Source organism: Hakea prostrata, chromosome 3 (assembly GCF_041222555.1).
Source record: "Hakea prostrata isolate BN-2017 chromosome 3, UWA_Hpros_2, whole genome shotgun sequence".
In the NCBI taxonomy this organism is placed as follows: Eukaryota; Viridiplantae; Streptophyta; class Magnoliopsida; order Proteales; family Proteaceae; genus Hakea; species Hakea prostrata.
This window is the reverse complement of record NC_142602.1, coordinates 26115993-26139660: the sequence shown is the minus strand read 5'-3', so window position 1 is coordinate 26139660 and position 23668 is coordinate 26115993. Positions and strand designations below refer to the sequence as shown.

The window sequence follows — 23668 nt, the reverse complement described above, 5'->3', positions numbered from 1 at the left end:
CAATAGCAAACCAACTAGAGGTGCAATTATACTATGCAGTAAGCTTTGAACACTAGCAAAGTTGCCACTATGATTATACCATAATATCAAAATATATAGCCTGTTCTTGTCTAGTGTCTTCACCAGCTTGAACAGCCTTTTCTGACAGAAAATGAGATGACGCGCCGGCCTGAATCAGAAAAGCGAGCATGTTTTCTCCAAGGTGCTGAAGGGAGCCAGGCTTCAAAAGCTGTAGTTTATCATTCTGCAATGTGGAAGCATTTACTAGTAAGAAATTCTAGGTACCGATGATGCAATGATGGAATTAATAACTGTGCGAGATCCCAGCCAAATTAGTAGTGGAACATCCAATCGTACTGCAATCATAAAAGGAAGTTTTACCTATAGCCAATGTCTTCACCAGTTTCAAACTGTACATCATATTGTAAATTATGAACTTTAAAAATAGCTTTTTCTATCCCATCTCTGAGATTCTTATTCAGTTCTAGAAAACTTGTTGAAAACAGATTCGATGTAGGAGAATCCAGTTAACCAGAGAGAGTCAAGGTCAGCCTCCACATCCTCCATCAAAATGCTTGAAGTTAAAGAGTAAATTTATTCATTCAGGCCTCTCATAAGTTGATTGATTTGTATCATATTACACCTATGTGAGGAATTTGTTAAATGACACAAAAGAAGAGAAGTTGTAATGATCCCTAAATAGAAGTGAAATCTGCAAAGACATCCAATACTCATAGGCTTGAAGGGTCAAGGCTATAAAACTGCAAACAGATCAAAAAGGATCAAACAACAGAGTAATCATGTATTCTGTATCACAAAACAAAAGTTAACCAAGTGTAGAGTATTAGATGCAAAGCCTCCCCTATCTGGATACACGTAAAGTGTATTACAATGGGATATGTGGTTGAAATAAGGGAAGACTAACCTTTGTGTGGTATACAGCAGCAGCATCAGTATATGCAAAATCAAGCCCAGAAAGACCAGCAACATCTTTGTACACTTGGAAATCAGTTGCAGATTTTATAAGTCCCGAAAGAAAGATATCCTGCAACACACCCAGTTATTTTCCTATTCCTAATCCCCAAAGAAACCATGCTACAAAATACAGATATCTACTAACACAAATAAAAGCAGAGCAATTATAATTTAGAAAAAGTACTTGATTAATCATGAAACATTCTAATGGATAAGCTGTTATATAGAAATTGAGGAAGTTTGATGAACCAGAGCTACACAGTAACATTCTCACAAAAAATTCCCATTTGTTAAAAACAACATGAAAAATTATATTCATCATCTGGCAGCGAAGGTACACGGTACTCTTGGTCACCAAGGTTAAATTCTCAAACTCTTGGTGCTTAGCTGCATGCATAAAGTAAGAAACGTGTTCCTCTTGTGAATCTTTCAAAGATTCTATCATGCTTCACTTATGTAATCTGAGAGAGCTGTATTCAGACCTCAGAATGAGAGACACTAACAATTAGGCACTGAGCATCATACCTAATCCATGGTACGCACATATATGCACCTGTACAGAGAGAGAGAGAGAGAGAGAGTAGCAGTTGTAGCTATCAAATAGTACCAAATAACTTCAATTTTCTTATTCCCTCTCCCTCCCCCCTGCTTTCTTAAAAGAAAAAATCTAGCAATGTGTATAATGCTTAAGCTAAGACTAAAATTGACTCTCTTAGGAGTTAAGACTATAATGACAGCTGGAATAGAGACTCCGAAACAGGTTCTAGATTAATTAACTAGTAACTATTAAACGTATTATATAGGTAAGTGACTAACAAACATAATTTGAGGTTAACGTTCAGAATTTTATACTTTTTACTATTCTAATTTTAAGACATGCTTAATCAATGTACAAGACATTAAAAAAATAAAAATAAAAAACTTTTTTAAATGGGTGCAAAAGGGAGTTCAATTTCTATATAATATATATATATATATATGACATAGACAAATTATCAATTGCACTTCGTGATTTCTCTTCTAAAATTAATGTCACCACAAAACAAGCCAGAACATCAGTCGCACCCCTAGTAGTCCCCACCAACATAATACATTTAAAAGACAAAAACCTATCCAATGACATAGAATATGAATTATACCCTTTTAATTAAAACCCAATTGTTTTTACCTAGAATAAAGTAAAAATGTAAATAACAACAACTTTATCCAATTCCAATTTCAAAAATAAGATTCTTATTAAAAAAAAACTATAAATTACATTCTAAGAATGATTCATTTGTCAATCTCTTTGCAAGTTGATTTCATGTTCAATTTTTATATTCATCTATAAAAAAAAGATATACAATAGATATTAGATACTTTGCATCATTGGAGGCCAAAGCATCATCTTTTTTATCAAAAATTAATAAGGTTAGAAGTATTTTCTAATATATAATATCATATAAAAAAAAAAGTAATCTATAATCATGTCATTCAAGTTTTTGTTGAAAACCTTCTATTTTAAAATTTTACTTGGATGTTGCAAATTAAGATTGTCGGTCTATAAAAATTACACTAGGTGCAAGAATGACCTAAATTGGATTTCAATTATTGTTTATAGTATGAGGCTAGTACACATATTTCCACTCATAATAAGTTCCCAATTAAACTTGTTTTGTGCTTTGATCATTAAAAAACACCTAGAGTAGTTTAATTGGAATTTTGATCATAGAAATGCCCTAGATTAAGAGTAAATATTTGTGGCCTTAAACTTGTGGCCTTAAAATGTACCCCAGGTTAATTGGAATTTTGATTCTAAAACACCATAATTAACTCATATTAGAATTTGCTTCTAAGTAAGTTAACAATTATTTGGATAAATATTTTTAATAAAAATGTAGAATGTAACAAGCAACTTGGTATGTTTTATGGTAACATATTATAAATAAAAATAAATAAATATTTTATTTTAACTAAATAACAACAAAAGAAACAAAAAATAACATAAAACAAAGTGAACTCATTGGATTATAATGACTTAGGGTCAAAATCAAGGCTTGGATCGAAGTTAATATGAAGCTCAATATTAGGATGAAATCCATGGTTGAAGTCAAGGTCAAGATTGGGGACAAAATCAAGGTCAATATCAAGGACAAAATCAGGGCCAAAATCAGGGTGAAGATTGGGGCAAAAAATCAAGAATAGGTCTAGACGGGTTGGGTGAGACACCAGTACCCAATCCTGCCCTTGCCCCTGATTTAGGGCCAAAATCTTAAGCCCAAACCTTGTTTGGGCTCAGGGTTGGTCAGGGCCACAAAGGCCAAACTTGTAACCCTACGGAAGGCCAAAGCATTTAACAAGGATCTCTGCCAAGTGAGGATCCCATGATGTGAAGGAGGGAGGCTATAAGGGAGTCAAGGATCCTAAAGATAGAATTTGGACTTGAGGAGGTTGACAAGAAGTCGATAGACTCAAAGAGGTGAAGGGAGGACATAATGCCAAATGGATGACGTTGGGAGCTTTGCCCTGAGGGAGAGGGAGACCAATTGTTGATTGGTTATGGATTAAAATATGTGAGAGAGGATTTTTAGAGATAGGGAGAATAGGTGGGGGAGAATGAGCAACCTTGTCTCATCCCAACCTTGGATGAGAATAAACCGAATGGGGTGCCATTGACTAGCATAGAGACCCGGGGGGGGGGGATGCATTTGAGGATCTAGTAAGAAAAACTGGGGCCAAATGCATATGGTTAAGCACATTCTCCAAAAAAATCCCATCTCAGGTTGTCAAAGGCTTTGTGGACGTTGATCTTGAGGAGGGAAATGAGAGAGTTCCTTACAATCGAAGCCTATGACAATTTCAAAGTAGAGAAGGATGTTGTCAACAACATTTGCAACTAGAGATGAAGCTGACTAGTTTGGGATGACAAGTTGGAGGAGAACAAATTGAAGACGGTTAGCCAAAATTTTGGCAATGAATTTGTAGAGAAGATTGTAGAGAGAGATGGGTCGGAATTAGCCAGAAAGGAAGTTTGAAGGTTTTCAAGATTGGATAGAGGAAGGTTTGATTGATGTGGGAGATCTAGTTAGGGTTTAGAAAGAAGCTATTGATCACTTTGACCAGGTCAAACTCGATGATATTCCCATAAGAGAGGAAGAACCACATGCTAAAACCTTCAAGACCAGAAGCAAGATTGGGTTTGTGAGCACAAAGAATGGCAAGGATTTCCTCACTAGGAAGGAATGTCTTAGAGAGAGCCCCAGAGTGTCTAGGGACAAATTTGTTGGTGTGGTGGGGAGCGATGATGGTGGGGGAAGAGAGGAAGGTTGAAGAGGGTATGAAAGTGGATAACAGCTCCCTCTTTAAGCGGACGATGGAGAAGGGTGGTGGAGTTAAAACTATTTTGTGCTTTGAGAGAGCAGTAGAATAAAGCCGACTTGGAGTCTCCCAATTCTAGACATTTAATGTGGAGACACTTTCTTCTTAGGAGACAAGGTAAGTCAATTCTAGGCCACACAGTAAAAACCAGGGAAAAAATCTATTCGGGACAAAACCATGACTTCGAATTGGCTGGGGAGAGTTATCAGGTATAAGTCAAAACCAAGTATATCTTGGTTTCACTAACAGTCATGGAATCCAAGATTTTGAGTTTGCCCATAATTCACTTCATACTACAAAAGATACCCTTAGTACAGCGGTGATGTTTAATAATAATAAGATAAACCTATAATAAATATATCCTACGGAAAAAAGGTGAACCTGGTGCTGAAGGTTTTCCTCACAGGCAGAGCCGGGGGCATTTTTCCTATGCAGCATTATCCCAAAAAATTTTGTTGGGAGGCTGTTTTGATACCTTGACCTCAGGGTACAACTGCGGTCCACCAAACATTGTGCCAAGGCCTGCCCCTCAAATAAAATAAATCCTACGACAAAACCCTTAAATGACATACATTGCTAGGGCCCAATACTAATTAAGTAACAGATTATTTTCTTAACTCACAACCACTTATCTGGGACACACAAGAAGAGTAAATAAAACTACAGATTTAACCTTCAATTACATACACTGACCCCATAGCCAGCAGAGCTACTTCTGGCCCTTCATTTAGGCCTTCAGGATTTTCTTAAATTAGGGACTTTGCTGATGATTGAATACAGAAGAACATAGTGCATTTCTTCTTAATGCATCTGGTTACTGTCTAAATGAGACAACAAATAAAGAAATATAAAAGAGAAAAAAGGCAGCAATAACCCACCCAAAAAAAAAAACTAACCTGTGCAATGATTTGGCCAGACGGATACTTTGCTACCATGGCGAAGTTTTCAATAGCCCAAGGATCAGGACCACTCTGTTACAGGCATACCAGTCAATTTCAGTGAGTAACAAACATGAATAAAAGAAGAAAGGGTGAAAGGTGAACACAAGATGACCGCAAAAAATAACTGACCAAGGAAGAATGAGGAGAACTTTAAAGCAGGGCCTTATATCTAGTGCCAGATGCAATGTTATTAAAAGAAATAAATAAATAAATAAATAATGTGAGGCATCAGAGACATCCTCTTCAGCATCCTATTATAACTTGATCAATGATAGAGCCAACTATGATCAATGAAATGGAACCCTGTTAAACTCTCAAGATATCCAATAAGCCACCTCTTTACACCAATAGATAACCTATTCAATCATTCTTCAAATTTAAGCTAGATTTACCCCCAAAAAATTTAAGCTAGATAGTTCACCGTTTAACTGCAGGATACCCATCGAAACAGGCTGATTGTTGATTGCTGGGTAAGTCCCCGTGTCTATTTACAATCCCATGCCTCCCACTTCCCCCACCAATAAAAAAATATTAAAAAAAAAATTCAAAGGCAGAGGTCTGTAAGATGTATTGTTCTTCCCTCTTCCCACCATTTTTACAGGGAATTTCCCCCATTTTCTTCATTTGGTAATAAATTTTCGAAGTCACCCAACCCGGATCCCCTCTTTCCCCCTCCCCCTCTTTCTGCATGGTAAGATCACATGTGATTCAATTTTCAGTTGGTCAACAGTAGTGTGTATGCCTATTACAATTTCTTTTATGAATCACCATTACATGAAAATTAGAACGATATGCAATGAACAATATAAGACACTAACAGATTCTTACTCTATTGAAGATTAACCTGAAATATGCTGGACTTTCCCCCAATACCCATGGCTTCCAAATCTACAGCCAAGCGAACAGTTTTACTCCAAGGATGCTGCATTGACAAATTTACTGATCAGTTCTTCAGTACATGAGATTGGTGCATGTCTTGCAAAGTAGAAGAAACATATTTTAAGTTTGGAACATCTTTTTTCTTTTCCATCATTGAAGTCTGACACCAGGCAAACCCAGCACAAAGGCTTCCGCACAAGTAGAGCCCAGGGGGCAATTTTCCTACGCAGCCTTAGCCCAGCAAGTTTTGCTGAGAGGCTGTTTCAATGCCTTGACCCTAGGCTACAACTGTGGTTCACCAACCATTGCACCAAGGCTCACCCCTACAAAGCAAGCACTACATTTCATTAATATAATGGGCAAATACAAAACCTGATTCATGCACACAATGCTTTCAATAAAGTAAGGAGAGTTTTCCTCAGTTGGCCTTACTAGATGAGGTATACTTGAGCTGTAGTACACAATCATAGCATCTCGAACAATTGATTAACTCAGAATGATAGTTTTCCAGAAGAAAATATCATTTTCACAGTCACAATTACTGACTTGTATTGTCAGAAACAATATTTCTTTTTGAAACAATCACTATACTGGGTACTGGGTCTTACATTTGATATTATTGCTGTTACAATGGAGGCAGAAACAGATTTATTTATATATATATATATATATATATATATATATATATATATATATATATATATATATAAATATATATATATATATATATATTTTTTTTTTTGATAAGTTAGTTTCATGTTAAAGAGAGAGAAAATACAAAAAAGGCATCCACCTAGAACCCAAAACAGATTAGTCACTGAACACAAACAAGTGTTTTAAATAATTAAAAAAAATAAAAAGAAACAAAGAAACAAACTTTGAGATTGAAAAGGAATCCTTTTTTTATAAATTTCAAATTATGCGACTGCAAATCCAACTATAATTTCCCATTCTATTGATATTCGTGAACTAGAGAATCGATACAAAGGATCCAATTAAATCAATGCACCCCCCCCCCCCTCCCCAAACCAAAAAAAAAACAACTTTTGCATCCTTATGGTAAGTTATTGGTATCTTAAAAAGAAGTAAAACCCCATCAAGATAAAGTTACCACAAAAAAGACGGGGATTAAAAGACAGAGAACACTAATGCATAATTTAAATCCATCAAACCTGTGTTAGAAAGCTATGAGCCCCATTCAGACCTTCCTCCTCACCAGTATTGAACAAAAATATAATAGCATTCTTAAACCCATTAGCCCATTGAGAAACCCCTCGAACAAGCTCTAACATAACAGCCACACATGAACTGCAGTCTCCAGCTCCTTCTCTGAAAGTCACACAGAAAGAATATACTGAAGCTATGAGAACTTAAATGCAAATTCCACTCAAACTACACGAAAAAGAAGGGGAAACATAGACCTGAAGAATGGATAAAGTAAAATTGCAAGTTGTTAGCTTTTAAAATTAGGAACTTTAAGCTCGATTGGAGTATGGAAGTAAGGCTGATGGATGCAACGCTGCCACCCCTGGCCCTCTATGGACACCAGGATGCTTGCTCTAATCAAAGCCAAAAGCTTTTTAATTCTGTTTTCCATCTATTTTAATCTCTAGTTAAGTTAAAAACCTATATCCTGCAGTCTTCCATGAAATTCCATAAATGATTTCATTCAACCCAAACAAACTGAAACCAACAAAAGAATCAGTGTTGGCATTATACTGTATATTTAACAAAATATGGTAAATAATTTTATTTATTGATAAAAGACATGGACTTTATCGAAAAGGAAAAAAGAAATTACAACTAGAAATTTTGGAGGTATTACAAAAATTAAAGGATACGTTTGACCAATCTATAATTAATCTCTAGTTGCGTCATTTTTTGAATAAAAAATTCTATTTAATCCAATAGCAATTCTACTGGGATTGCTTTTAGATGATTATTAGGAACATGTGTCTAGACTCAAGACTGTGAATAAATGTATCAAGGCAATCAGATGACACTATCTGGTATGTTAAAAGGTTTATTCTAGAATTTCAAAAACTACAAACTAGAGATGACAACCCAAGAAGCAGCACCACTTTGGTACAAGAATATTCAGAAATAGATAAATCTCTGCAAGACTTCAATAGACACTTTTCTTTCCTTTCAGGGGTCCATTTATAATTTTCTCATGATCTTGGTTCAAATGAAAATAGAGCAGATCATACACACGTCTGGCAAACGTGAACCACACTAACTAAGAAGATATGTAGTACAACAACTCCAACAACCACAGGCCTTTGGCCAACTAAATAGGTCAGCTACATCGATCCATGCCTTCCAATCAGAGCTCTACTTGAGGCCATACTAGATAAAAGGCCAAAACTATGCATATCCTTTGTCACCACTTTTCTTAAGGTTATCTTTGGTCTACCCCTATCATTCCAATTCCCTCAATCTGGATTAAATGGTTTCTTCGTATGGGGGGCATTCAAAGGCCTCCGTTGAATGTGGTCGTGCCACCTCAATCGACAATTTCATAGCTTATCATTTATCAAAGCTACTCCCAAACTAGCTCTAATATGATCATTCCTTACCTTATCTTTCCTAGTTTTGCCAATCATCCATCTTAGCATCCTCATTTCTACTACACTGCTTTTATTTGTATGATGCTTTTTAACAACCCAACACTCTGCACCATACATTAAATTGGTTGAATGACAGTCCTATAGAATTTTTCTTTGAGCTTTAAAGGAATACGTCGATCACGATAGACCCCTGACATACCTCTCCACTTCATCCATCTTATTTTAGTTCTTTGAGAAACATCATATTGTAATATAGATGATATTCTTAAGGGTAGAATTGTCTTGGATAATATTTGTAATAATCCCACATCGGGAGTTCTTCTTTTTGTCTGCCATATTGTTATTATAAATAAAGATTGGAAGTGTCACTTTGACAAAGTCAAGAGTTCTCAAACCATTCAACATGGTATCAAACCCATGGATTTGAGAAATTTCTGAAAGTCCCTAAAACCACCACTGCCTCCCTTCTGCCTCTCTCTCTCAATGTCCTATAGCCATCACCAACCCCTCTAAGGGCCCAAGACCATCGCCGCCGCCATCGCTTAGTCCTAGGACCGCCGACGCCACCATCACTTAGTCTTGGGACCACTGCCGCCACCATTGCTTAGTCCTAGGACTTACGATGTTTGCTACCAGTCACCCTAACACCTCCAACAAGGTTACTAGGGCATCGCCCTACTCCTGGGATCCCTTTAGGGACCTCGCGAACCTGCAATCATTACCACCACCTCTTTTCAACCTTCCTTAAGCCTTCCCCTCCCTACTATGACTCCTTCCCCTTGGAGATGAGCATTTTTTTCCTACCAAGGGTTAGTTATCCCATTCTGGTCCAATCTCTATTCTCTAATTGATTGTCTATCTTATTCCATGTGATGGCCTCTAATTCTGTCACCTCCACCCCTTCTAGTTTGTCTGATACGGAAAATGTTTCAATTTCTTATAATCATGATTTCTCTCCATTGCAGATGACCTCTATTAAACTCAACGGGACTATTTATCTTTGATCCTCTTGCTCAGTGTCTCTTGCGGTGGGTGCATTATAAGTAATCTTCATGGTACTTTGAAGCCTTCAACACCAAGTTTAACACAAAACAAGTGGGAAACAAATGATTGTTTAGTTATGGGTTTTTTACTCAATTCTATTGAACCCATTATTATTGAAAGTTATCTTCATCTTCCTGATGTTGCTACCGCGTGGAAAGTTGCCAAAGACACATACGCTAAGGTTGGGAATGATCCTGAGTGCTTTATGATCCGAATGAAGATCCATCAGTTTATAGACTTAGAGTATAAGGAGCTTATCTTGCCTAATATTAGAATACTCTACATGTGTATTATCAAATGATACTTTTATGGCTGATTCACTCCAACATGTGTTGTCGATGTCGACACTTTTCAGTTGTGGATGTCGACACTTATGAAAAGTGGGAAGCCAAGCTCCATGTTCATGATTTTTTGGCAGGTTTTAACATTGAGTACAATTAGATACGTGCTCACATCCTCTCATGGAAACATTTTCCATCCCTGGAGCAAGTATATGTCATGGTAGATATGGAGGAGAGCTGCAAAACTGTACTCACTCATACTCAAATGCCGAAAAGATCTACTTTAGTTGCTGATATGGGAAGCTCTCAGACTCATTCTGGTAATTTTTCTCGAGCTCTAATGAAGTGTGAATATTGTGCCCGTCAGCGTCATACAAAGGACAAATGCTAGAAGTTACATGGTCAACTAGCCGGTTACAATCGAGGTGGTTGGAATTCTAACCAAGGGAGGCAACTCTCAGGCCTCTACTCATCAAGCCAATCTGGATGATACTAGTTCTCCAACACCTATCTCAATAGATGTGCTCCAACATCTCCTTCATTTGATGACCAAGCTCAAAGTATACTCTTCCACGCCGCCTTCCAATGCCAGTGTTGCCTTTACCATGGTTAACTCTTCTGAGCCTCATCCTTCCATAGGTACTTTTGGTTGTCGCAGTGTGTCCTCAAGTAGTTCTTCATGGATAATTGACTCTGGGGTAACCGATCACATAACCGATTCTTCCATTTTATTTCATTCATATTCCTATGTTCCCCCTAACTATACTGTGTGTATTGCCAATGAGTCTCTCTCTCGTCTCTAGGAAAAGATCCACCATTTGTTCCCCATCCCTACAATTATCTTGCATATTCCTAATTTTTCTACTAATCTTTTGTCCATTAGTATATCACTCAGGATTTGAACTACAAAATAACATTTTTTTCCTTCTCATTGTGTATTTCAGAACTTAGAAACGGGGCATATGATTGGCAATGGTAAACGGCAAGGGGGGCTTTACATGCTGGATAGTTCTCCATTAGCATTGACTACGGACTCCAGTCCAACTATTCTTGCTTTATTTACTTTATTCCAGTAGCATCGTTGTTTATGCCACATTCCTTTATCTACCTTAGTTAAACTTTTTCCGGACTTGGTCAAACGTTGTAATTTGAATGATTTTCATTGTGATGCTCGCATTTTCACAAAGCAAACTTCACATGCTTATCCTATTTTTGATAATCGTAGTAGATTTCCATTTTCTATTCTCCATTCAAATGTTTGGGGTAATTCTCGTGTTGTTTCTTCCTCTAGATACCGTTGGGTAGGTACTTTTATTGATTGTTGCACTCGATGTCTTGAACATGTGGTTTTATTTGCTTCACCAAAAAAGTGATGTTTTCTCTTATTTTCAAATAATTCATTAAACGGCTGGTACTCAGTTTAGGGCCTTTGTAAAAGTCTTTCATAGCAATAATGAGACTGAATATATGATTGGGGAGTTTCAATCTTATTTGGTTAATTGTGGCATTACTCACCCAAACTAGTTGTGTTAACACTCCACCTCAAAATTGAGTGGCCAAACATAAGAATAGACATCTCCTTGAGCTTGCTAGATCCTTGATTTTCACCATGCATGTCCCACTCATTTTTGGGGAGATGTTGTGCTTACTGCTATCTATCTCATTAATAGAATGGCATCCCATGTTTTAAAACACCGTTGTCCTCTTGAAGTCTTACTAGGTAAAGCATCATTTACTGGGTTATGGCGCATTTTCCTTGGTCACCATGCCACTCAGAAGGGTCACAAATGTTACCATCTTGCTGAGTGCTTGTTTCCATTATGTTGTTTTCCAAGAAAACATTCCCTACTTTTCCTTTGCACCTCTTTAGGGGGAAAGTGAGTTTGGTGAAGAGGTTCTAGTCTTAATCCCACCAATGGACATTCCCTCTAATATCTCTGCTAAAGATCCCCACTTGGAAGATGGAGTTACTAAACAGGAACAACTACTAATGGACCAAAATAGTGATCTGCAAGGGGAGCAACAACCTACCATTAACTATTAAGATTTATTTGCCTAACATATTCTTATATTTGGCCATGCAGCTGACTAGTGGGTGCTATATAGACCTAGTGTGCCAAATCTAAGGGACATAGCAATTAAGGTCCTCTCACAGACTTGCTCATCCTCTAGTTACGAGAGGAACTAGAGCACCTTCTCACTCATCCATAGTAAGATACACAATAGATTGGGGGGTAAGAGACTCGAGGATTTAGTGTACGTGTATTATAACATTAGGTTGAGAATAGGGTATATTCGTGAAGATATGGATGATGACACTCGGGATCCGATAGAGTTGTCTGATATATTGCACGAGCCCCCGCAAAGGATGATGATGATGTCATATATCAGTGGGTTAGGGATTGAGGCTGCCCAATGCTGGATGGGCCAGGAGGGCAGCCAGATCCTACTATTGTTGCTGTCATGGTCATGGACCCAGATGCTTTAGCTAAGCATAGGTCTTCTGATGAGGGTCAAGTGCATGCATCTACAACAGGACTAGGCATACCATTTGTGGAGCCACCTAGTCGACCTGCTACAACTGATGCTGTGGAGTCTAGTAGGAGCTCAGATGATGCCAATGATACCATCCCTCCAAATCCAAGTGGACCAAATCAGCCTTTGAATTATGAAAGCAGTTAGGCTAGTGTTAATTTTGTTGGTGGAAGTTAGGTTAGTCAGCAAAGAGGGTCACCTCCACCGGATCCGATTGGATTCACCAGAGAGTCCCACTCAACCATGCGATACACGATGTGGACTACAGTGCCCATCCCGCCCGGACTTATAGTAGGAAGACCAGATCGGGCTAAGGGCATATGACTAATGATGCGAGCATGCAAGGTCTGTTATTGGACATAGGGAGCATGAGCACAAATCATAGTCACAGTGGTAGTTAGCAATAAAGTTGGCAAACAACGGAGTACCTATACGGCATGGTTATTAAAGTGTCCGCCTAGGCACGCCTAGGCGGCAAAGCGGTTTTTGAACCGCTTAAATTGTTGCCGCTTAACTAACGGACTGATTTCTTGCCGCTTTTTTGCTTGGGCACTACCGCTTTGCCACCTTTTGCACCATATTACCGCCTAAATGCTAAAGTAACCGTTGTTTTTACATTTTGTAATTTGTGCATATTATTTTTTCTTTTTTCTTTTTTAAATCATAATTTATTCTATATAAATTTAAATATGTGAGCCATTTCGGAATCGAGGACCAAAGTGCCTATTGGCAACAGAATGTGAAGCATGAGCCATATTCAACATTGATAATCAATGAATCATTAAATAAACAATGACTTGGAAATTAGAATAATGAGATCTATTAATTTATTATGTCAACACTGTTTGGTTAAAAAAAGGGGAAAATGGATACATCAATTCTAATTACTGATCTATGCACAAGAGTACAAGACACTTATTTGGCGTCACACTATCATAGAGGTAAGTAAGAATGTAAAATTACTACTTTCATTTTCATTTTTCACATTGATTACTGATATAGTACATACTACATAATTATTGTTATGAATCTTATGATGCTTGATGAGATGAAGTTATGTTTTTAATCTTTTTTTGGATAATTTTTCATAATTGTGATTCTTGAATGTTTTTTATTTATTTATTTATTTATTTTTATGAATGTGATTGTTGAATGTTTGTTTAGTACTTTAGTTTATCATAAAAAATATTTGTATTAAAAAGTAGTTTAAAAGTAGTTATATTCAAAATATTGACTAAACCGCTTTGGTCACTTTATTGCCACCTAAGCGACACTTAGTCGCCTGAACGCCATGTCTGAGCCCCAATCACTTTGGTCGCTTTGCTGCTTTAATAACCTTGCTATACGAGGATCACACCACCAAGTCAGATTACAATGGGTACTCTTCTCATAGAGGGCATGCTATTCCTCAAGACCCTGCACCTAAAGAGTATGTATATGGGAGTAAAGGTGGGCTATTAACTAAATGGCTTAGGAACCCCTACCCATATATTTAGCAACAGCTTTCATGGAACTAACCCATGATTGATGGTTACCCCAGAGTTCTATTCCTTCAGTATTCTAACATGACAACATATCATGCTCACATACACCGATATGACACATACTACAGTGACCCCTTGACTTGGGAGTCGTATGTGGCCACCATTCAATCAATCATTAGGTTTCAGTATTCAAAATTTAGACTTTCACATGTGTACAACTAATTTAAATTATTTAATTATTTCACTTTAGTACTTGAAGTCTTTACCATTATTTGAAATTGCATATGTGGCTTGATATTTCTATTTACGGGCATGGAGGACAATAATGTTGCGTGGCAACATGGGGTCCCTGCGGATCCACGAGGCCTGAGGATCACATGCAACTATTGCGGAAGAGCCCTCTATAAAAGGAAACGTCGATTCAAGCAACACTTAGCGGGTGGCTGTTGTGCTACACCTATGTGCACTATTGTCCCTACTCCTGTGAGGGAATGTATGGTAGCCCACCTCATGAAGTTAAAAGGGCTGACGTATAGCCGCTGGTATACGTCATGGTCATGGACCTCATGGTCGTGGTGTCGCTGGAGTTGGTGTTGGAGCTAATGCTAGAGTTAGTGGTGGAGCTCGGGCTCTTGATTGAATTTTTATCTCATTTCATGTTTGTCTTATGAACTTACGATTTATAGATTAGGACTTATATAAAACTTCTAATGGTTGTATAATTTTGAAGACATTTAAGTTTTTTTTATGTATTTGATATATTTGCTTTTTATTTATATATCTTAAAGGTTCTATATTACATGTTGTATAACCTTGCATTTCCCAATCCTATAATATTTCAGTTTCATGCATACAATCAACTTAAAAGTTCTACTTAGGGTTGTTTTCTCACAAATCCAAGGTCACAAGTGTGTTCAGAAGGCGTAAATTAGGCTAACTACCAAGTATTAACACAACTAAGACCCTAAAACCTACCGAGATTGGGCATCGAGTTGACCACAAAAAAGGCCCAAATCTTAACCGAGATCTCGGCTTTTGGGGGTGGTGAGAACTTGCTCGAGAGTAAGATCTTGAACCAAAGTAATACATGTAATATTCTTAAGGGTATAATTGTCTCTAGGATAATATTTGTAATAATCCCACATCGGGAGTTTCTTCTTTTTGTATTACATATTATTATAATAAATAAAGACTAGCGGTGTCACTCTGACACAAGTTAGGAGTTCTCAAACCATTCAACACATCATCCTCTATATCACCTTTTTATCTATGGTTAAGCCAGGGTACCTAATATTATTACTTTGTGGGATTTCCTCCTCATCAAGTCTCACCACCTCATCAGCTGTCTGATCATGATTAAAGTTATAAGCTAGACACTACGTCTTCGTTCTACTTGGTTTAAACTTTAAAGCCTTTGATCTAGAGTTGCTCTCTTATGAAGGAGCAATACCACTTTTCTTGTTTTATCAAGAGGGTTGGTATTGCTCCTTCAACAACTCCTATACACTAAGATCGAAGTCATATCCATTTATGGATGGAGCTTCAACTGCAGCTAGGCGCCTAAAGGGAGGTTGTGAGCATTACGTTCATGCATAACTTCCATACCAAGGATAGCACGGCTAATGATATCAGCTCGAGTGTTAATTACACGACCTTGACTGTCAATATGGATTAGTTGAAATTGAAACCATTTAGGTTGAAAGCCATGGTGCAAATACCTAAAGCAGTAAACCTGATACCAACTTACGAGAGTATCTTCCAACCCCTGCTTAGAAAGCGAAAGAAAAGGAAAGAGAAGGGCATATAGAGGAACGCAACGAGATGAAAGTATTGACTTACGGACATGAGCCAGCACAAACAAGCTATTAAGCAGAATTGATAACTTGGTATATCTACCAGACGATCATCAAATAAAATGTCTATAATTAACTAATTGTCAGGCTCCAAGAATGGTCAATGCCATACCCAATCAAAAAAGGATGTTATCCAAATGCATTAATTGAAACCAGAGCCACAAAAAACTATTTAAATTGATTTGTTTTTGTCGATAAGCTCCAAGTGCATCATAAGAACTACAAAAATAGGGTTCTTTTTTATTTTTTTTAATACTTTTTATACTTACAGTTATTATCGTCAATTCTTTCATTTTGACAGTTTCTTTGATTCCATGGATTATACCTATTTGCAAAAATACCTCGATGCTTTTCGATTGTTAATACATAGAGTTCTATGAGCATATCTTGAGTTGGTACAAAAAGGCTAGAGTAGCAGGAGTTACTTTTAATTTGTTATGAGCCCAGACAATGGATTCAATAAGTTCTTGCCAATAATTACGGCTGTTGAATAGAAACATATCCAACAAGGAAGGGGGATATTCCTAAAAACAGATCCAAATCAAACTAAGATCCTAACCCTAATTCTAACTTGGTATTAATCCCTACTTGCATCTACCTACCAAAAGAATATCATCAGTAAAAAGCATACACTAAGGAATCTCATCTTGAATGTCTTTGGTTAAATCATCCATTATAAGTGTAAATAAATATGGCTTAAAGCTGATCCTTGATGTAGCCCAACTGTAATAGGGAATTCACCACCTTGTCCCCCCACCATTCTTATACCTATCATTGAATCATTATACATATCTTTAACTACGTACTTGCAACATTTCTTTTCTCTAGTACTTGCCAAATTAAAGCTTTAGGGACTATATAATGTGAACCCAAAGTCTAGGATTTAATAATTGATGCAAATCCTAAATCTAGGGTTCACCAACCTCAGAATCTTACTCAATTGAACCAGCAGTAAAACTAGGGTTGAAATACCCTGCAGTTGTAGGTTTAGCGCTGAATAGGGAGGTTCTAGGTTGGAAATGGGGGGCTAGGTTCAGTTAAAGCTGAATACCAGGAAGATTAAAATTCAGTCCAAAACCTTGCTGTAAATTTAATTTCAGAACTGAACCTTCAAGTTTGGAGTTTCGAAATTTAGGGTTTGATAAGAATTAGAGTTTCTAGGGGATGGCTAGGGCTAAGGTTGTAGTTGAAGGTCAAGGAGGGGTTGGGAAAGGTAATCCTACAGGGAATTATGGTTTGGGTGAATGGTTTGAAAGTTATGAATGAAAGTAGGCTAGGGTTTCCAGGGTTTGGAGAAGAAGATGAATTCTAGAATTTTCTAGGATCAAGAGTGAAGGGGGAGGGCTGAGAATGGGATCAAAGGTAGTGGAGAGGAAGGGGGTTTGCTTCCTAAAGGAGGTGGGTATAGGGTAAGGGGTTTGGGGAGTCTAGGGGTTTTAGGGTTTGGGAGTTTCTGGTTTAGTATCTGTAATTTCCAGCACTGCCACAAGAGAGAAAAAGGAAAAAGAAGAAAAACAGAAGAGAGGGGCTGGGCTGAAGGGGTTTTTTGGGGGAAATGAGGGAATGCTGCTGTGGGGATTGGGGGAGAGGGAGGGAGGTCTGTAATAGGTTGGGGAGTCTAGCTGTTATTACTCTTATTTAATTTCAGATATTGTTCTTCTCCTTCCCCATCATTTGGGTTTTCCTCTTTCCTTACTACTTGGGATGCTAAAATTATTAGTAAAGACCAACAGAACCAGCATGAGCCAAAAGAATTCCAGCAAAAATAAAAAGGCAAAGATGGGGAACCATACGTTGAGAAGACAGTATCAATGTGGGAAGAAACTAAAATGGCATTTTCCTCTGCTTCCAGTATATATTTTGGCAGGATTCTCACAACAACATGCTTAAGGTCCGAATAAATAAGTGTTTTCCCCTTAAATAGCCCAGTTGCAAGAAGATTTGCACCAGAGGTTGCACGGAAGAAATCCACTTGAACATCAACCTCCCAGTGAGCTACTTCCTTTATCTTCTCAGCTGTTTCCAAAACATACTGTGGTGGAAGGAATATTAAGAGAAAAATCCAAAAAGAATTTGCAAATAAACGACATTGAAGTTTATGAAGCAGTCTAATTCAAATAAGTAAATCAAAAGTAGAACAGAACAGAACAAATAAATGTATCCAGAAACCATATGACCATCAATTACAAAACTAACACATGCATTATAGTTTTAACCCCCCCCCCCCCCAAGGAAAAAAAAAGGCAGCAGCTAAACAAGGGTTGCATTCCTGCTGCTTCAATGGGATGGATCTGCCACATTAAATGTGGAAAATAACTCAAAGTCATAAGCAGAACAGTAATTTGTATAGCAAACCAAAGAACTCAAAATGATTAAACAACAATACGTACACAAGAAAACCTCAGAATTTAATCAAAAAGTGCATTGTCTTCAATCTGCTGTTGATTAATCAGTTAAAACTGAAGTTCAGAGCCAACTGCAGCGTGAGCATTCAATTATCAGTGACACTGAGAAGTCAGAATAGGAAATCATTAAATTGAGCCCAATGGTACAACTTAGTTGCATAGCGAAGTGTGGATAGAATTTTCATTGAAGCAAACAATTAGAAATATGTGCTTCATATCCTCCAGAAAACTAGACAACTCTCATGGAAGGTTATCACAGAAATATCTCTCCAGGGCTCGGCTAGAGAACAAGATAGAGGGAACTATAAGTGCAACTGTCGAAATAAATGTTTTGAGAAAGAGGTAAGGAAGTCTGTGACGAATGTCAACAAATTTGACACCTCAAGATTACAATACCTCACAAGTCTTTTAGTTGCATGCAGACCATGGTTCAAGATCTTGATCTTAAGGGCCACATCACCAACTCAAAAAAGGGCTCAAGATCTTACTAAGTTGCTGGAATTTTTCTTCCCCAACTCGAGGGGTATTAGCCTATCAGGGGTCATTTGGTGATGGAATCTTCTGTACATATTCCGGCCTTTCTGAACAGACCGGTGACCTCAGATTAATGAAGAAAAATTTTTGGAAACCGCTATGCTGAACGGAAACCTTAAAATAGCATATTGAACATGTCATACATTAATGCTGAGAATTCACAATCCAAACAAGTCTAATACATTACACATTTTCATAGTTCAAATTACAAAGTTTAAATGATATTTCAATAATTAAAATTTCAACTTGAAAGTTGAAACTCAAGATCTTATGTGCTGAGAACATCATCTTGACTCACTAAATGGACAAAGCAACATCTTTTGCAAGTTCTTGTACTGTGATCCAGGCATTTTTATTATACAACAAATTGACAAAACAAGAAGATTTCTTTTTCTTCTAAAGATAAGGTGATAAGATCTTAAGCGGACAATATAGACGCAAAAGTATTCTTCATGACATGAGAGAGGAAATAACAATATGACAACCCCTCTCCAGTGATTTGGAAAGGACTGTTTTTCCTCTTCATTTTCATGCTAAGAATCTCATCATGACTATATATACATCTAAAATTTGAATCTAAGATGCTACAGAAGGTAATTGGGGGGGTGGGGGTGGATCTAAAGGTAATATGCTCATGAGAGCCAAACCTGCACTGCAAGATCAAGAGCATCAGAACCAACAGGATGAGGACCCAATTCTGTCAAGGCCTTCACATGCTCCATTGCCTCAGATTCTGAGAAACCCCTTTTGCCAGCCTGGTCAGCACTTAGTGGAACTGGGAGATTCTCATACTGATAATGGTAAACACCCCATGAACCATAGAGGATTGCGATAAACAAAGCCAACCACAGAAATGCTGGCCTCTTTGGGCTCACTGCACGTTCATTTGGATGCATTTTCTCATGAACTGCAGATAAACCAACTGTTTCATTACTCCCCGATCCTGTTGATCCTGTCGAAGTGTTAGACTTTCGTGCCATCCTCCGTGTGATTATTCAAGTGAAGAACCTGTCAAGATAGATAACCATAAGAATACTTGAAACCATAACAGAGTAAAAATAATAAAAAGTTACAGAAGAAAAGGAAGAACAGAAATATGGCAGGTTAGAAGCAATTCAGGGTGTTCAACATTTCATTAAACCAGTGCTACAAACAGCATCAATACAGGATAAGCTTTTAATCATGAAACGGGAAAAAGTTCAAGGAGTCACTGGTTGAATTGGCGGGGATTATTTCACTTGAGGGATCCGTTTTAGCCATCGGACAATGTCTAGGGAGTAATCTCCAAACTCGCTGATTCATCATTCCTAAGTACAAATCCTACTTTGATAGTTTTATGCATCTAGTGGTGGTTCTTGCATTGAATAGGTTCACTGGCAACACTATCGATGTAATTTGTTCGACATAATTGGATTAGCCAGCAAAGAAATAATGAACTGTGAACTAAACATGAATAAAAAACACTTATTAACCAGGAAAAAAAAAGAGAGAAAGAAAAAAGCAATCGCTGAATCAGTATCCAGAACTACACAAGCAAGACCTCGAGTTTGTATATTTAGCACAGGAGCTAAGTGAAGCTTATGAAAACATTCGGCAATTGGCAGCTTCATATGTTACAACAGTATCGAATTTTTTTTTTTTTTTTTTTTTTTTGGTAAACACTACAGAATTGAATCATTAACACCAAAGACGAAGATGTGAATAAGGTTAAAATACTCTAGGCACCATTCAACTTTTCCCCACAAACATGAATGCGAAATTCATAGAAATATAAATCAGAAACCAAAAAAAAAAATGAAAAAAAGTAGAGATTATGAACAATTGTTACAAACCTATAAGCATCGATGATGCAACGGCAACTACGCCCCGCTGTTGGACTGAATAATCCACTGGGGAGCAAAATACGAAAGAGAGAACCGTACCAGGTTGAGTGGGTCAACGATTAGCCATCCTGCACGGATCCAGGCATTCGGCTTTGGCATATACATGAAGGACACGTGATTGCAATTATATTTTCGTACCCTGAAGTAAGGTTTAACAAACAGGCCCTTACGGTACGATATGATGCTAGGGACACTGCATGGGAGACGGACATGTCCCTTAAAGTTAAAATTACATATTAAACTTTCCCCCAAATAACTACCACCTCCCCTCCGCCAAACCCTTTTGGATTTTTTCTTATCTTTCAAATATGGGTAAATGGTCTTCCGGAACCCTAACCACCTCTTGTAAGGATTTTGAACCAATCCGGATTGGATTGAACTAAATCAGACAACGAAAAAGAATGGGAGAAGATGTAGAGGGTCGAAAGTTGGAATCTAAGTCTAATACCTTCGTGGTTCCTTTGTCTTTGCATAGGAAACTGTCACCATTGTATCCAAATCACATCCACGATGAACATGCTATTTTGGGGTTTATAGATTACGTAGCTCAATATAAGATGGTCTGGCTAATAATCCAGATGTTGTGCCTTCGTTAGTATGTAGGAACTGAGGTTTATCCAAGCCAACTTATGCGCATCTCGACTACATCATCAGGGGGAGTGCTTCACGATAGTCAAATTTACAAAATTTTCACTAAGAGACATAAGTCTTACTACTAAAGCCATTAGTACGTATTTTACTATATCACCTATAAATTTGACGGTTATAGGGGGTGGTTTGAAGGTGCCCTGCATGGCTCCAATATCTAAATAACAAAATGCCCTGCCCTAGGCAAAAGATCCATTGACCTGCATTGTGAAACTATGGCTCTTATGGAATCCTTGCCACACGGGCCCCACCTAGGATGCTAAGAAAATATATTTTCGGCAATTTTGACGTGACTGTGAAACAGTTATATTATCATTTCTCCAAAAACCACACTAGACACTATCATTTATCCAAAAGCCTAATGATGTCAAAGATGAACAGATAGGGGATGTTCCCTGGCAAAGTGTTACTTGATTTTCCTATCAGGTTCATAGATGATATTAAGATTATTCCTAATCTTTGAAGTCAATCTTGCCATTACGATGTCGAAGATGTATTTGATGATAAACTCTTTAGCATACGTATTGGATCGGCATTCAAAGTTGGAGGTGATCCTACACGCAGAGAATCTTTTTATTTTGTTTGTTTATTGGAATAAAATAAAAAAAAAAAAAAAAGGGATAGGATGAAAAAAAGTTTAATGTTTGTAATGAAATTCCAAAAGTTCACTTTTTTTGTTCACTAAATAGAAAAATGAGTAGGCTAACTTTTTTTCCTATTTGCCAAAAAAAAATTTCTTTACATCAGGAAATATGTCTCTTTGATGTGTCACTTGTCCTTTGAGCCTTATCTTTTTCTTTTGTTTCACCTTCTCTTTCGATATCATTCTTTGAATATGTTTTATGGTGTCATACATGCTCCCGAAATTTCTTACTTATTCTTTGTAGATAATATTTTCTTGCTCTGTAGGGCTACCTTAGATGTTGTCTCAACTATCAAGGTTGTTCTAGATCTGTTTTCTAACCTTTCAGATCAATTAATTAACTTTAAGAAAAGTGAAGCTTTCTCACTTTTGCGGATCGTTTATTTATTGAAATAAAATAGAATGGAGAAAAGAGGGTAGAAATAGTGTAATACTTGCAATGAAATTCCAAAAGCTCACACTATTTTGTTCACTATGCTAGAAATGAGCAAAACAAGCTTTTTTAAATTAAGAAACATGTCTGCTAAAATACACTTGCCTTTTCCCTTACTTTTATGTGTTTGTTATGGAAGTTAATAGGTCGCTTAATTGCATTAATATTATATCAATTGTTCAAATGACTTATATTTGCAATGAATTATAGATAATCAACAAAGGAACCAACACAATTATAGACTATTTTAGTATTTTCACAAAATCAAATCCATCACTAACTCCCTGATGGCAATCAATGACAAGGTAAATGACTGACTTGATAGCATATACATTAAATGGTTTTGATCATGATCATCTCACTTTCATTATTACTATGAAAAATGCTACCCCATCTACTACATTTACAGACCTAAAGGCCAAATTACTTACTCATGAGCAATAGCTACGCTTTGGCTATAAAAACATCCTAATTGAACCCAAAACCTATAGATGTGATATCCCCTAAGATCCTAACCCAAAAACCTACTTGCAAGCTCAAGGACCTATGAATTCAATAAAAGAAGTTGTGGGTCATTAAATCAGAGATCATTGAATTAGCATCTAAATCCATGGATTTTGATGGTGGGGATCAAGGTATAGCTAAGATTTAATGAAATTCATGTGGCATGTATCCAACATTGAGTGCCACAGACAATATGTTAGAAGCATCAGCCTAGAACAATCCTATTTGGCCCCTCTCGATGTTAAGTCTTGGCTCCGGCATTAGATATCAATAATGATCCTAGTGGTTTTCAGCTTTTTCATTGTGGTTTCTCTTGCTTTTGTTTTATTTGCTTTACATTAGTGTAAACGTCCAATAGCAAAACATATTCTTAACATGGCCACAAATTTGACATTGTTCCACCCACATCTTTACCGAACCACTACCTACTTAATAGTTTGATATCATGTTAGGTTTTTAATTAAAAATCTATATTAAGTTTCAAAAATAGTTTTTTTTGTATTTTTTTATTTAATTATTTTGTTAGTGTGTGGGACCCATGAGGTAAGGGTTTGATATGGAGAAAATATGATCAAACCGGGTTCATACTTGGTTTGATCATCGACTCCGGTCGAGACAGAAGGAATCAACTCGCTCCCGAGCGAACCGAATCTCTAAGATGGCTTGCTGAGGAAGAAAACTTATTCAGCCACAAGCACG

General features: G+C 37.2%; 1 protein-coding gene across 1 annotated transcript in view; it reads right to left on the bottom strand.

Moving 5' to 3' along the window:
- Nucleotides 1-20875, bottom strand: part of LOC149021901 (Zn-dependent exopeptidases superfamily protein) — a 42012-nt gene extending 21137 nt beyond the window's left edge. The window contains exons 1-8 of the mRNA XM_089150075.1: nucleotides 20691-20875; nucleotides 19506-19866; nucleotides 17713-17951; nucleotides 7325-7481; nucleotides 6118-6195; nucleotides 5229-5303; nucleotides 926-1045; nucleotides 80-244 (exon numbers count right to left, since the gene is read on the bottom strand). Of these exons, the coding sequence (XP_089006201.1) occupies nucleotides 80-244; nucleotides 926-1045; nucleotides 5229-5303; nucleotides 6118-6195; nucleotides 7325-7481; nucleotides 17713-17951; nucleotides 19506-19838 (1167 nt within the window). The 5' untranslated portion in view covers nucleotides 19839-19866; nucleotides 20691-20875. The remainder of the gene's footprint in view (nucleotides 1-79; nucleotides 245-925; nucleotides 1046-5228; nucleotides 5304-6117; nucleotides 6196-7324; nucleotides 7482-17712; nucleotides 17952-19505; nucleotides 19867-20690) is intronic.
- Between the last annotated feature and the right edge of the window lie 2793 nt (nucleotides 20876-23668).